General features: G+C 33.9%; 1 protein-coding gene across 1 annotated transcript in view; it reads left to right on the top strand.

The window, feature by feature from the left end:
- Nucleotides 1-13045, top strand: part of LOC118191029 (SAM and SH3 domain-containing protein 1-like) — an 810623-nt gene that overhangs the window by 443079 nt on the left and 354499 nt on the right. The window contains exon 2 of the mRNA XM_085815408.1: nucleotides 3249-3328. Coding sequence (XP_085671534.1) covers nucleotides 3249-3328 — 80 coding nt within the window. The remainder of the gene's footprint in view (nucleotides 1-3248; nucleotides 3329-13045) is intronic.

Raw genomic sequence — 13045 nt, 5'->3', positions numbered from 1 at the left:
AATATGTAAAAGTTTTAATTCTGTGAAATGTATTATTCCGAAATCTATTTCTGTGTGTAACAGCTAAAACTGTTTTTTGCCGTTTAGAAACTTTTATTATGTTTTCTGTTGTTATGGATTATTTATTTTCAACTTTCTTAGGTTTGACAGTGATATTTTATTTTGATAAGATAATTTTTAAAATAAAGTGGTGATATAAAAGAAAATAATCCAGTTGGAAAGCATTAACATTTCTTTAATATAGCCTTAAAATATTTAGCATTTGCAGCGATCGATAGATTCAAGATGGATATTTCAAATAAATTACATTAACCCTTTTTAAGGATGTGCTATTATTATTGACGCAAAAAACTGATTTACAAATAAGACTTTACAATCTTTCTGTCATTTAATATAAAACTAGAGCTTGCATTTCAATTCCCATCATTTACTGAAAATTTTAAGATGTTTAAAAATCACACAGAATTATGTTAGACAATTTTGATTAAAATACTCATTCTGGTAGCAGCTAAAGTCAACTGTTTTATCAATGAATCGGTATATTGCGTTTTAAGTATGCATTAAATTTTGCTTTTGATCTAATGTATGGAATAACATCGATGCAAATTTGAAAAAAAAAATGTATACACTACTTAGGCTATATATTAGATTTATATATAGCACTATTATAATATAGGTATTTTGACACAAAATCGGACTCTTTATGAAATAGCACTATTGAAATGAAAATGAATCTAGAATTATGCAGATAGCCCTTCTTTGCCGTAATTTAATAATTCAATTCAATCCATTTCATCAGTATTTGGTCAGAGCCTTTGTCAGTCTTTAGTGGCTAAGCATTTTGAAGGCATGAGATGAAAGGAAAGACTAGTTTCATGAAGAGAGAAAACGTCTTTAGATGATTTCTATATACGTTTTAGAAACATTAGGATTTTTTGGAAGCAGGAGACTTGAAAAATGAGCAATGCCCTCGCCGTGAATCGAACCGCGGACTTCTCGAATACGCATCGAGCTCGCACACCACTACACAGCGAATGCACACTAAAAAGGCGGGAGAAATACCATATATTCTCCCCGCTTTCAAAGGGCGATTGGGAATTAGGGGACCCAGTCGCCAAATCCTGGTGGTGAAGAATCGTCATTCACCACCTTTTAGTTCGGGAGCCACTGTAGAGACATTAGGTATTTTTTTGGAAGCAGAGGAAATAAAAAATGAGCAATGCCCTCGCCAGGAATCGAACCACGAACATCTCGAATAGGCACAGAACGTGCAGACCACTACACTCAAAGGCACACTAAGAAGGCGGGAGTAATACCTTATAACGTCACTGGATAAATTCCTGAATCTTCACATAATTCGACTGAAAAATCATGGGATGTTCCGTTTGTGATATGAAATGATGTTCTATGACGTAATTTAAATTTATACAACCATATAGTCGCAAACTTGTCGCTGTTCAATTTAATCTGCAATGATATGGTTTATGTCTTTTATGTTAGTATTAATTCAATTACTGCTATTTGCTCCTATGCACGTCCAAGTGTTTTTTCTCTTTGAACCCTCTGAGCGGCCAGAGTTTTCGCTAAGAAAGCACAAATTTCCCAAAACTACTATGAGAACAAATTATTTTTTTTGATTTTAATGTAAAAACTCTCCTGGTATTTCATACCTGGATTTGTTTCCTTTTGATATATTTCCTTAATTTCTTTGACGTATTTTAATATGCACGTATATATAAGTTCTTATGGATACCACAAAAAATATTCTAGTCGCTTAGCAGTTGAATTATTAAAGGAGTTGGAAAGAAGAATCAGCGCAATGTTCAGAAATTTGCATCACTAATTTTGATAGCTCTATATTTAAACCTTCGAGATTATTTCTACAAATTTATGAATATTGCGCTGATTCTTGTTGCCTTAAATCCCCCAATAATCGTTATTCGGTGCATTATTTTAACTCGGATAAATTAAAAATCAGTTTATCTTCTTTATACGCTTTCAATTGTATCATATTTTAACTACAAAAATAAAATTTTAAATCCATGCAGGCAACGTAAATTAGACGCTATTCGTAAAACAAATTAATGCTAAATATCGCTGTTAAATGATAACATTGAATTTAATTTGTAATACTGTAAGAATTTCAAATTTTTCTGGATTAAAATTGTTCAATATATATCAAAATGAAAATTAAAAATGTTTAATATGTGTTTAATGTGTTAATTTGGAAGTCAAACAACTAACCTATTTTATCTAATCTATCAATCCATTTTAACCTAAATATGAAAATATTACTTTTGATTATCCTGTTAATTACATGATGTTCATCAAATGAAAACGACATACGTTGCATTTCTGAGTCTATCTATTAACTAATTGATTTTTTCTGTGTATTATTTGGTTTACAACTGCTATTTCATTATTAAAATGAATAATTGAGTTCCAATGTATTAAAAAGAAGAATAAATATGTAGAATTTGTATACAGTCAATCGGTATACAGTATTAAAATCAGATATTTTTTACTCTTCAGTTAAAATCTGAATGATATGTTGACAGTATACTAGAAAACAAAATACAATAATTTTATTGTATTTTGAATAAAACCTCGTAGATATTTATTTTGAGATATTCAAGACTTAATTTCCGTTGGAAGATATCTCATAAAATTGAATGGTATTTTCTCGCTCTTCTCCGTTATTCAGATAGAATTTCTCAAATACAGAGTTAAGATAAAAATATTTCATTTAAACAAAAAATTTATAAATAGAAAAACAAACAAGAGATAAATTGCAAAAATATGTTACAAAGCTGTAAAAAATTTGTAAAAAATAGATTAAAATAATTTTATTGTTATAAAAAGATAGCCTTCTTTTTGCTTTCACTGTTACGTCAAGAATAAATCAGTTTTTATTCTATTACTATTTGAAAGCAAATTTGCGCAATTTAAGAAAAGAACAGCTTAGCTTTAAAATATTTTTAAAAAATGTAGAACTTATCTAGACAAAAAAGCAGCCGAAAGGGAAGGATTTGCTCTTTAACCAGACTGAAAAACCTTTCTACTAAAAATAAATGGTACACGATTACTCCGAGAATATAAATATTTATCAAGCACCTAACACGTATTTTAATGTACACACTATTTGGAACAGCTTTTAAGAAGCTTGTTCTACGCTGTCACTCCTTTTTTTCATTCTTGAATGAAACAAAAACTAAAATAAAATAAATTCTTCTTTGTTTCTTCTTCAGGAGACTTCTGATGAATCTGGGAGGAAGTCATCCATCTCTGCTGACAAGCACTCTTCCTCTACGCACCTCTCATCATCACGGTACGTAGAAAAATTCTTTTTAGTTCAATTTTTATTTCTTGTAGTGGCAACCGACCGTGAGATTCTATACCATAGGACGTTTTCACGCTACATAGTACTTTCAGGAATAAAAGAAACGAGTTATTCAATGAGTAGCTTCGAAAAGAATTTTTTATATCTCTTGCTCAATAATGTTAAGGTTTGGATTAAGCTATCAGGAAGAAGTTTCGGGTTGTTTGGTGCAATGAGCATGAAAAAGGCTCTAACGCAAACGCAATTTTTATTTTTGTATAAAAAAATGTCTGGATTGAAAAATACAGGACTTATTTGTTCCGAACATTTCTCTTATTTCAAATGTAATTCACATCATTTTGTGTAAACATATAAAAGGCTCAGTTGATTTTACGTACTGAGAAAAAGGAATGGCATATTAAGCAGGTCTTTCATTTAAAATAAATGTAAAACAAATTAGTTCCAAATGCAAAAAAAAAAAAAAAAAAAAATGTTGTTAAAGGATCGTTAGAAAAGCATTTTATAAATCTTCATACGTCTTTTTTGCTTGTAAATAATATTCTACTCTTTTTCCGAGTAGATGTCTTCATAAACATTCGGAATGCTTTTTTAAGCAAAAAAGCAAAGTTTTCTACAGATTTTTGAAATATATTCTCGAGTAATCAAGAGAGGAAGTTTCGATATTTATCAAAATCTATAGTTCAAGCAACCAATCTGAGTTTATGATTTCTTACAAAACAGTGCCAATCATAGGTATTTACTAGAAATAATGTTTGGTATTTATAATAATTATTTAAATTAATGGAACTAGATTACATTCATATGAACGACGATGGATCTCGTTTGCAAAACGTGTACTTTTTGACTGTTCCGGAGGCCTTGTCATCAGAATTGGGAATCACTGATGCACCAGTGAGTGACACGTTTGGTGTCTTCTAAAGAAACGCCAAATACTTAATTGTCGTTGTGAAGCGAGTATTGTTTTGGTGTTCATTTTTTTGAATCATTCTCATTTGAATCATTTTGAATTGTAAATATCAGACATTATTCTTGTAAATATCTATGATTCAAATAACTTTCCGTTCTACACTTTCGTCGTATTTACTGGGTTTCCGCATTCTTTTTACACACTCTATCGTACACTGTGTTCCAAAAATTTTACTTTTGTCATTTTTTGAATTGTGACCATCATTTATGTTGTACTGTATGCATTCAACTAATAACTAAAATTAACAAAATAGTATTTTCCCTGTTATAAAACGTAATAAAATATTCCTGCAAAATACTTTGTGCTAAAATTATTATTCATTACATAAATAATAAAATTTTAAACAACAGAGAACTCGATAGTTAAAGGATTACCTATAGTTCAGATTAAAGTCAGAAATTACTTTGAAGTCTTTCACTTAATTTTTTACACGCTTGCTTAATTTTTATCAGATTTGCATCTAAAATGTTTCGAATTCGAACAATCACATATTTGTTTCGCTGTTCTATTTACGTGGTTATTCCAAACATACAGATGTTTCTTTTGTTTATAAAGAGTTCAGCTATATACTTAACATAACTGTTTATATTTTTTATAAAATTATTAAATTAATTCCTGCTCCGTAGAACTTGAATTTGTTTCAGTTTCGGCATGCTAATAAAGAGTTTTATTCTAAATTTTATCTTAATTATGATAATTCTAGGTGACGAGACAAATTTTATCCTGCAGACTTCTACGGTTATTATGAGTAGTTTAGTTGGGACTTTAAAATTGCAACCATGCTAATCGTAAAATGATTTTATACCTACGCTATAAATACTTTAAGAGATTGAAATAAGCCATTATGAAATAGGCCATTGCACAAAAAGTCTGCATAATTTAAATATATTTTGTAACATATGTTTTGTTAGATAAATGGAAATGGATTTCATTTCGAAGCATTTAATTAACGTAACATATTAGTCTCCAATTAACAACATATTTAAAGCTTCTAGGGCATTCCTTTTATTATACATTTTGCCTCTGAATTAAATGCATTAACTGGAAAGCACTTCTTAAAGTTTCGTACCTGATGAATGAAAATATTAAAAAAATAAATAAGCAAACATTTTTAAATAAGTACTTTTCTAAATATGTTTAAACTAGAGAACTTTTCCTAGAGTTAAATTATATGTACTACACTTTATATAGCGTTTTTATGTTAACTGAAGCTAATTAAAGCATCGTGTTAACGTGGTATTTCAGTGTCTTTTGTTCGTTGTAAATCAGGCCTTCGTGACGTTTAATCATAATAGTCTCCACAGGGACTCTGTGATTAAGTAATGTAACCTTTTTCACGTTCCCCTTGACTGTTCAGCGAATGCCTAAGAGTTGTCCTCAATTAGTTAACTCTCAATACTCTTTCACTTACGTTAGGTTTAATTTTATACAAATGTGAAGAGATTTCCAGATAATTAATTACTTTATAATGTGGAAGATGCCCACTTTAAACGAGTCTCTAAGTATATATTATTTTTACTTTTAGGTTATGAAATTTTTATTTCAATACTTTGTAGAGTTGCGCGCCTCCAACTTGCACGCAACCAAGAGGTGACTGGAAAAATGACAGAGTCTTGCTACGGGTTTAAGTCCCTTTTTATTCAACTTAAGTAGTTACAATTGCGAGCTCTTGACGCTCACAAACTACGCCGACTCGGCGGTAAAATAAAAATAAGAACCTGAAAAGAAACTAATAACAAGACTCTAACTACGAGGCTCTCTAAAAGTAACTACCCTCACCGCATTTTACAATTCCGCTGCTAATTCAGCAAACTTTGAATATTACGTTGAACAATTAACAATTCTCCTAGGCAAGCACACAGGCCGAAACGCGGGGTTCTTCAATTTCAGGCTAACTACCTCCGCGCTCGTGAAGTACGAACAGCACACCTCGAACTCGTTTCCTTTCTATTTAACTCAGAATACTTCCGCTGATAATTTGAGTCCTTGCGCGTTCTACTAAAATTTACATACTCTGGCATTGGCAGTTCCAGGGGAAAGTAAGGCTTGACAGGAAAGATAGTTTAAACTTAAAATAAATGTTAGTTAAAGTAAATATAAACCCTACATTTGCCGCTGCCAGAATTTGGAAAACTTGGAAGCAGGTCCTACAAACGACCTGTTGTAAATTTCTATAATTCTGAACTAACTCTCAAGAGCCTCAAAACACAAAAAAACAAAAAAAAAATATGTAACAAATTGTATACTAAATTTCTGTTGATACTTATAAATCTCTCTTCTTACAGCAACTTTTCCTGGACTTCATCAATCAATCTTGTTCTTTTCCTTCCAGCATCTGGAAGGAATAAGTATCAGTATCTTTCTAAATACATTATAATTTACACTTTCTTGACACTGAATAAAGTTTTGTTTTTAAACGATTCGTTTTCCTTAGTTATTGCTTAATTCACATTCATTCAATTTTTCAAGCATTAATTTAACTTTACCCTGGCTCTCCACCGTGTGTGGTGGCAAACGGGAATATTCGTGTTTTAGTCTTACAACACTTCCCCCAACCACCATGATTTGTTAGAATTCCACAACCAAATAGACACACCTTACTCGACATTCTACAACTCGATGAGCTACTTTAACATTCTTAAAAATTCAAGTGTAGGTGGAGAACCCTACAAAACACATTCATTCTAACTTCCTCATTCATCTTTAAACATGCAGGCTTTCGCTCTAAAGCATGACTTTATCTACAGTTTAATACTTAAATTTTGAATTCATTGCTTTTGAGCATTTTACTTTTAGCATCGAAAATTTTATGCTTCTAGACTAAATTCTACTTTTACATAACATTCAAGTATTTACGTACATTTACAAAATTCTAATACATATGATTTTTACAATTTACCATAAAATGAATAAGAGAAAATAAATTTTTACTTTACTCATTCTTCGCCAAACTGGCGGCACTGAAACTAAAATTCTTATTAATACAAGAATACGAAGTTATTTTTATCTTCGGCCAATTTTTGGCTTTAACATAACAGAATTAGTCTTTCGACCAACAGAAAATGCTTTTTCTTAGATTTTATACTTAAAGAAAATAATACTTTTGCTTTAGCTAAATAAAGTAAAACAAAACTAAGTCTCAACCGAGACATATTGACTTTCGTCAAAACATAGAACTTCGTACTTATGCATAACATTTCGGAACAAAAGAAAAAAATTTATAGAAGATTTTAACTTATCTTTGAGTTTTCAATGATTGAAACTCCGTCATTCTTTTCTGGCAAAATTGTTCCCATGTTATAGGTTTCATGGACGTCAATCTTCTCCTTACTGACCTCCGAGTGTCGTCCACATTAGTTTTTCTTTTGCATCCTCTGCATGCTGGCCTCTTGGCGGAGTAATCGTCGGGTTGTTGTCGTTTCTGTTTTTCCATTGGACGGCTGTTCTTGACGTCCTCCGGTCTGGAGTCCTTGAATTTCTTCTGTTGTTCCTGGTATTTTCGTTCCTCCTGCTGCCGTTTCAGTTTCCGGAACGGCGGCCTTGCTTGCACCTGGCTCTCTGGCCCTGGGAGCGTTCTCCTTGATGTATAATTTCTCCGATACGTTGTAGGTGGTGTTTTCCTCTTTACCACAGTTTCTTTACGCGGTGCATCTGCATTCTTGTTTTTCTTAAATGCTGGAGTTTGAAAGTTCTCATTTTTTCTTTTTGGTATCGTCGTCCGGGTTGTAGAAGGGCTAGGTCTCTCTTCAGTTCTCTGTTTCTTGGGTGGTGGAACAGTTGTTATTTCTGGACCTTCTACTTCATTTAGACTTGAGACCTGCAAGAAACTTTTAAGGATTTCAAAATCATTTGGATTATAGTATTTTTTCACCTGGTCGGGACTTGCTTTACAGATCTCCCCTCTCTCGTTCCTAAGATACAATACGACTCCTTTGATTTCCTGAACTACATAGGGGCCTTCACATTTTGGAGCTAGCTTTGCAGTAAAATTGTCTGGGGCACTTGATAAAGAAAATTTCCGCTTCAATACTTTATCCCCAACTTTAAAAATCTGCTTCACGGCGTTTTCTATCGTAATACGCTTTTTGCTTATTTCTTGCCGTATCCGAGCTTTTAAGCTCCTGATCAATAAGTTTTTGCACATCTTTCTGTTTAAATTCTTGCTCTCTTTGTTGCACAAAGAATAATTTATCTAAAGGCGTAATTAACTCTTGGCCTAAAAATAATTCTGCTGGGGTTTTTCCCGTAGTATCGTGATTTGCCGTTCTTAAAGCATAAGCTAATTCATTTATGTAGCTATCCCAGCGCTTGTGATGTGTGCTCACGTAACTGCGAATTATTTTTACTATGTTTTTATTCACTCTTTCTGCTATGTTTGCCTGTGGTCTATACGGAACCATTTCGATATGGCGTATGCCAAGTCCATTGCATATGTTTTCAAATATTTGACTAATGAATTGTTTTCCGTTATCGCTAATGACTTTTATCGGTGCACCGTATTTTAAAATGTATCTGTGTAAGAATGCATTTGCGACTGTTTTGGCTGACGCGCGTTTAAGTGGAACAATTTCTGTCCATTTTGAAAAATGATCTACTATTACTAAAAGAAAACGATTTTTATTTAACTCGCTCTGGGGGAAGGGACCAAGAAGATCTATGCCTAAAATTACATTCGGAAATGTAACGTGAATGCTATTTAAGTACCCGGCCGGGCTGTAATTAATATCATTTATTAACTGACATTGATTGCAGGACCTGAGATACGCAGTTACTATTTTGTATAATTGCGGGAAATATACCGCCTCGCGTACCCTTTTTAAAGTCTTTCTGACCCCTAAATGACCCGCTGTTTTCGCGTCGTGTAATTCCTTCAAAATGCTTAATCGAAGCAAGGTTGGGATGACTGGTTTGTACTCGAGATTTTCGTTTGTTGTTTTCGTATAAAATAATAAATTATCTATTATTTCATAGTTTTCTGCTCTATTTCTTATCGCATCGATATCTGTGTGCTCAAAGCTTTCGGGGTCTTTCAAATATGCATAGATATTTCTAAATTCAGGATCAGCTTTCAGTTCAGTGATAATCGTATCTCTAGAATCTAAAATTTTTGAAGTCAACACAGCGCATTTAAGTTCATTTCCTTCATCGTCCAGTTTTATACGAGAAAGTGAGTCAGCTACATTGTTTTCCTTACCCGGTTTATATTTTATTCTGAGATTATATTCTTGAAGTTTTAAAGCCCATCTTATTAACCTGGGCGTTAGGTTTTTCCCCGAGTAAAGTCTACCAACAGCCGCATTATCCGAAAAGACTGTTACTGGCGCTTTGCCGAAATAAACTCGAAATTTGTGTACAGCCATTAATACGGCTAATGTTTATCTCTCTGTAACTGTATAATTCCTTTGTGTCTGTATCAACGTTATACTAAAAAATGCCAGAGGATGGCTATTTTGCATAAGAATCGCACCCACCGCATAGTCTGACGCATCTGCGGCAATTTCCAGGTTTTCGTCCCCCTCCGGGAATTTTAAAACAGGGGCAGTGATGAGCGCTTCTTTTAATCTTTCAAATGCTGTATTTGCTTCTGCTGTCCACGTAAATTTACCTCTCTTTCTTTTGATTACTAAGAGTGGTTCAACAATATTAGCGAAATCTTTTATGAAAGTCCGATAGTAAGAACATAACCCAAGGAAAGAAGAAAGTTTCTTGGCGGTGTTGGGCGGTGGGAAATTCTTGATGGCTTTTATTTTTGAATCTTGCTTTTCTATACACTTTTGCGAAATTTTATAACCGAGATATTTAAGTTCTTTAGTTGCGAACTTGCATTTTGAGGCGTTAATTGTAAGACCGGCCTCTTTTAATAATTTAAAAACTTCTTCTAGATCATTAATGTGTTGTTCCAACGTACTACTCGTTATAATTATATCATCTAGATAGATTAAAGTTGATTTTTCTAGGACAGGCTTTAGAACAATGTCCATAGCTCTCTGGAATGTTGATGGGGCCCCACACAACCCAGAGGGCATGCATAAAACTGCATAAGTGCCCGATTTTGTTATAAACGCGATTTTATGTATGTCTTCGGGTCTCATAGCTATTTGATAGTAGCCAGACGTTAAGTCCAAAGTAGACATGTATCTTGTCGATTTGATCTGTCTAATAATTTCCTCTATAACCGGCAAAGGATAAACTGGGAGTTTAATAATACTATTTAGTTTTCTGTAATCGATAGCAAACCTCCAATCCCTTTTATCCGAAGGAGGAAACTCGTTCTTTTTCCTACATAGTACGACTGGACTCGCGTACTCACTATTTATGGGCGTTATTATTTTATTCTTTAACATCTCTTGAATATGTTCTTCGATGATTACGTCTTTTTGTTTGTCATAGCGATAAGGTTTAGTCCTACAAGGTTTTTCGGCATTTAATTGTATCTGATGCGTAACTATTTGGCAACTACCAGGCTTTTCTGAAAACAAGTTAGAAAAATTACTCACCACTTGCTGGATGGCTTGACTTTCATGGTCATTCAGATGGCTAAGGTCCACTTGCGGTTTCTCCACAGGTTCCACCACCCTCTGGTCCATCTCCAGCACCACGGAACTGTCTTGAAAATTCAGCTTGGCCCTCGCGGCCCTAAAACGTCCATACCTAAAATAAGAGGATTTTGCAGATTCTTCACTACAAAAATTAATACGTTGAGGCTTTCCTCTTTTACCTGTATGTTTAATGATAATTTCCCGATGCAATGACAGGTTTTTCCTTGCGCAGCTATAATTAACATATTTTTGGTTTTAAATAATCGTACCCTATAAAAATTCTTTTTGAAGAATGTTTCGCTCATAAAATTTCCTTCTGCTCCTGTATCGATGAGGGCTTCTACTGGTACATCGCCAACCAGGACTTGTATAATTGGTAGATGTGAGTTTTTTACGATGACCGTATTTAAATGTCTTTTTGAGGGTTTTTTTAAAACTTCCGGGGTCTGTACCCTCCCTTTCACAGGCCCCTCTACTCGTTTAAAGCTTTCCTTTCAATTTGTGCGTTCTGGGTACGCGGATGTTTATTTTCGAATTTTCTTTTTGGGCCTTGACCTTCGAGGTTCGATGAGTTAGCTTGATAGCTCTTTCCCCCATAAGAGCGATTTCCATTTCTGGTTTCCTCATTTGAAGATTTCCTTCGGGTACTTTGAGAATACGTTGCCCCTCTAGCTTTTTCCGCTATTCTGCGATTTTGAAACTTCACTGCCAATTCGAAGAGCTCCTGCAATGTGCTTGGGTTTCTAATTTCGAAGTAGTCTTGAACAGCGGGTAACAATCTTGGTAAGATTATTTCAATAATCTCCGCATCCGGTTTCTTCCCATACAGCATATCCGTCAACTTAATTTTTCGTAGAATAAAGTCCGTCAACTCTTCTATATCCCGTTGATAGAAACTATATAGTTCGGCTTCCAGCCTTGCTCGATCTTTCACTATGGGGAAGGCTTTTACTAAGGATTTTTTGAAATTTTCAAATGTATATGTCTGGTTTCCAAATTCCCCTAATAAAAATTTGCCTATATTCTTCCACCATAGCGCGGCCTGTCCTTTTAGTGCAGATGTGGCGATGGCAACTTTTTGTCTTTCAGGCACAGGGTAGAGCTGAAAGTGATTTTCTAGGCCTTTTAGAAATATCGTCACCGAATTTTTTCCGTCGAAATTGACGTTTGGCTTGATTGACGCTCTCAAAGTCTGGACCAGGTATCCAAATCCTTCCAATTGGCTTGCCATTTCTTGGTGTTGTCCAGCGGCTTCCATCCGATTTTCGGCCATTTCAGTTCGATAAGTGTTCAGGCGCCAATGTAGATTTGCGCGCCTCCAACTTGCACGCAACCAAGATTTGACTGGAAAAATGACAGTCTTGCTAAGGGTTTAAGTCCCTTTTTATTCAACTTAAGAAGTTACAATTGCGAGCTCTTGACGCTCACAAACTACGCCGACTCGGCGGTAAAATAAAAATAAGAACCTGAAAAGAAACTAATAAAGACTCTAACTACGAGGCTCTCTAAAAGTAACTACCCTCACCGCATTTTACAATTCCGCTGCTAATTCAGCAAACTTTGAATATTACGTTGAACAATTAACAATTCTCCTAGGCAAGCACACAGGCCGAAACGCGGGGTTCTTCAATTTCAGGCTAACTACCTCCGCGCTCGTGAAGTACGAACAGCACACCTCGAACTCGTTTCCTTTCTATTTAACTCAGAATACTTCCGCTGATAATTTGACTCCTTGCGCGTTCTACTAAAATTTACATACTCTGGCATTAGTAGTTCCAGGGGAAAGTAAGGCTTGACTGGAAAGATAGTTTAAACTTAAAATAAATGTTAGTTAAAATAAATATAAACCCTACAACTTCAATGGATTATACTTCCATGAATTTTTTTAAATCATAATCCTAATTTCTTATTTTTTATTTACTTTTAGAGTAATTTTTTAATATGTTTTAGGCTATATTAATTAGATCTTTGAAGGAACTAACTTTAAAAAGTCTGCAAAAGTTTTCAACGTAAAAAAGATCACACATTCTTAGCATGCTGCTTGGCAACATGCTAAGAAATGGGAAAGTGGATAATGATTTTGTGAAGAAAAGAATGAAATCCTTTCCATACAAATGAGTCATTACTTTAAAATGAGAGTGTATATTTCTGATCGTCAAAGAGATAACATGAAAATTGAAAATAAAAAAGCTGTTACTT

Source organism: Stegodyphus dumicola, chromosome 1, assembly GCF_044657685.1.
Source record: "Stegodyphus dumicola isolate Sdum_Otavi_A_Nest chromosome 1, ASM4465768v1".
In the NCBI taxonomy this organism is placed as follows: domain Eukaryota; kingdom Metazoa; phylum Arthropoda; class Arachnida; order Araneae; family Eresidae; genus Stegodyphus; species Stegodyphus dumicola.
Note: the sequence above shows the minus strand (reverse complement) of the source record. Positions and strands in the feature narration are given on the sequence as shown.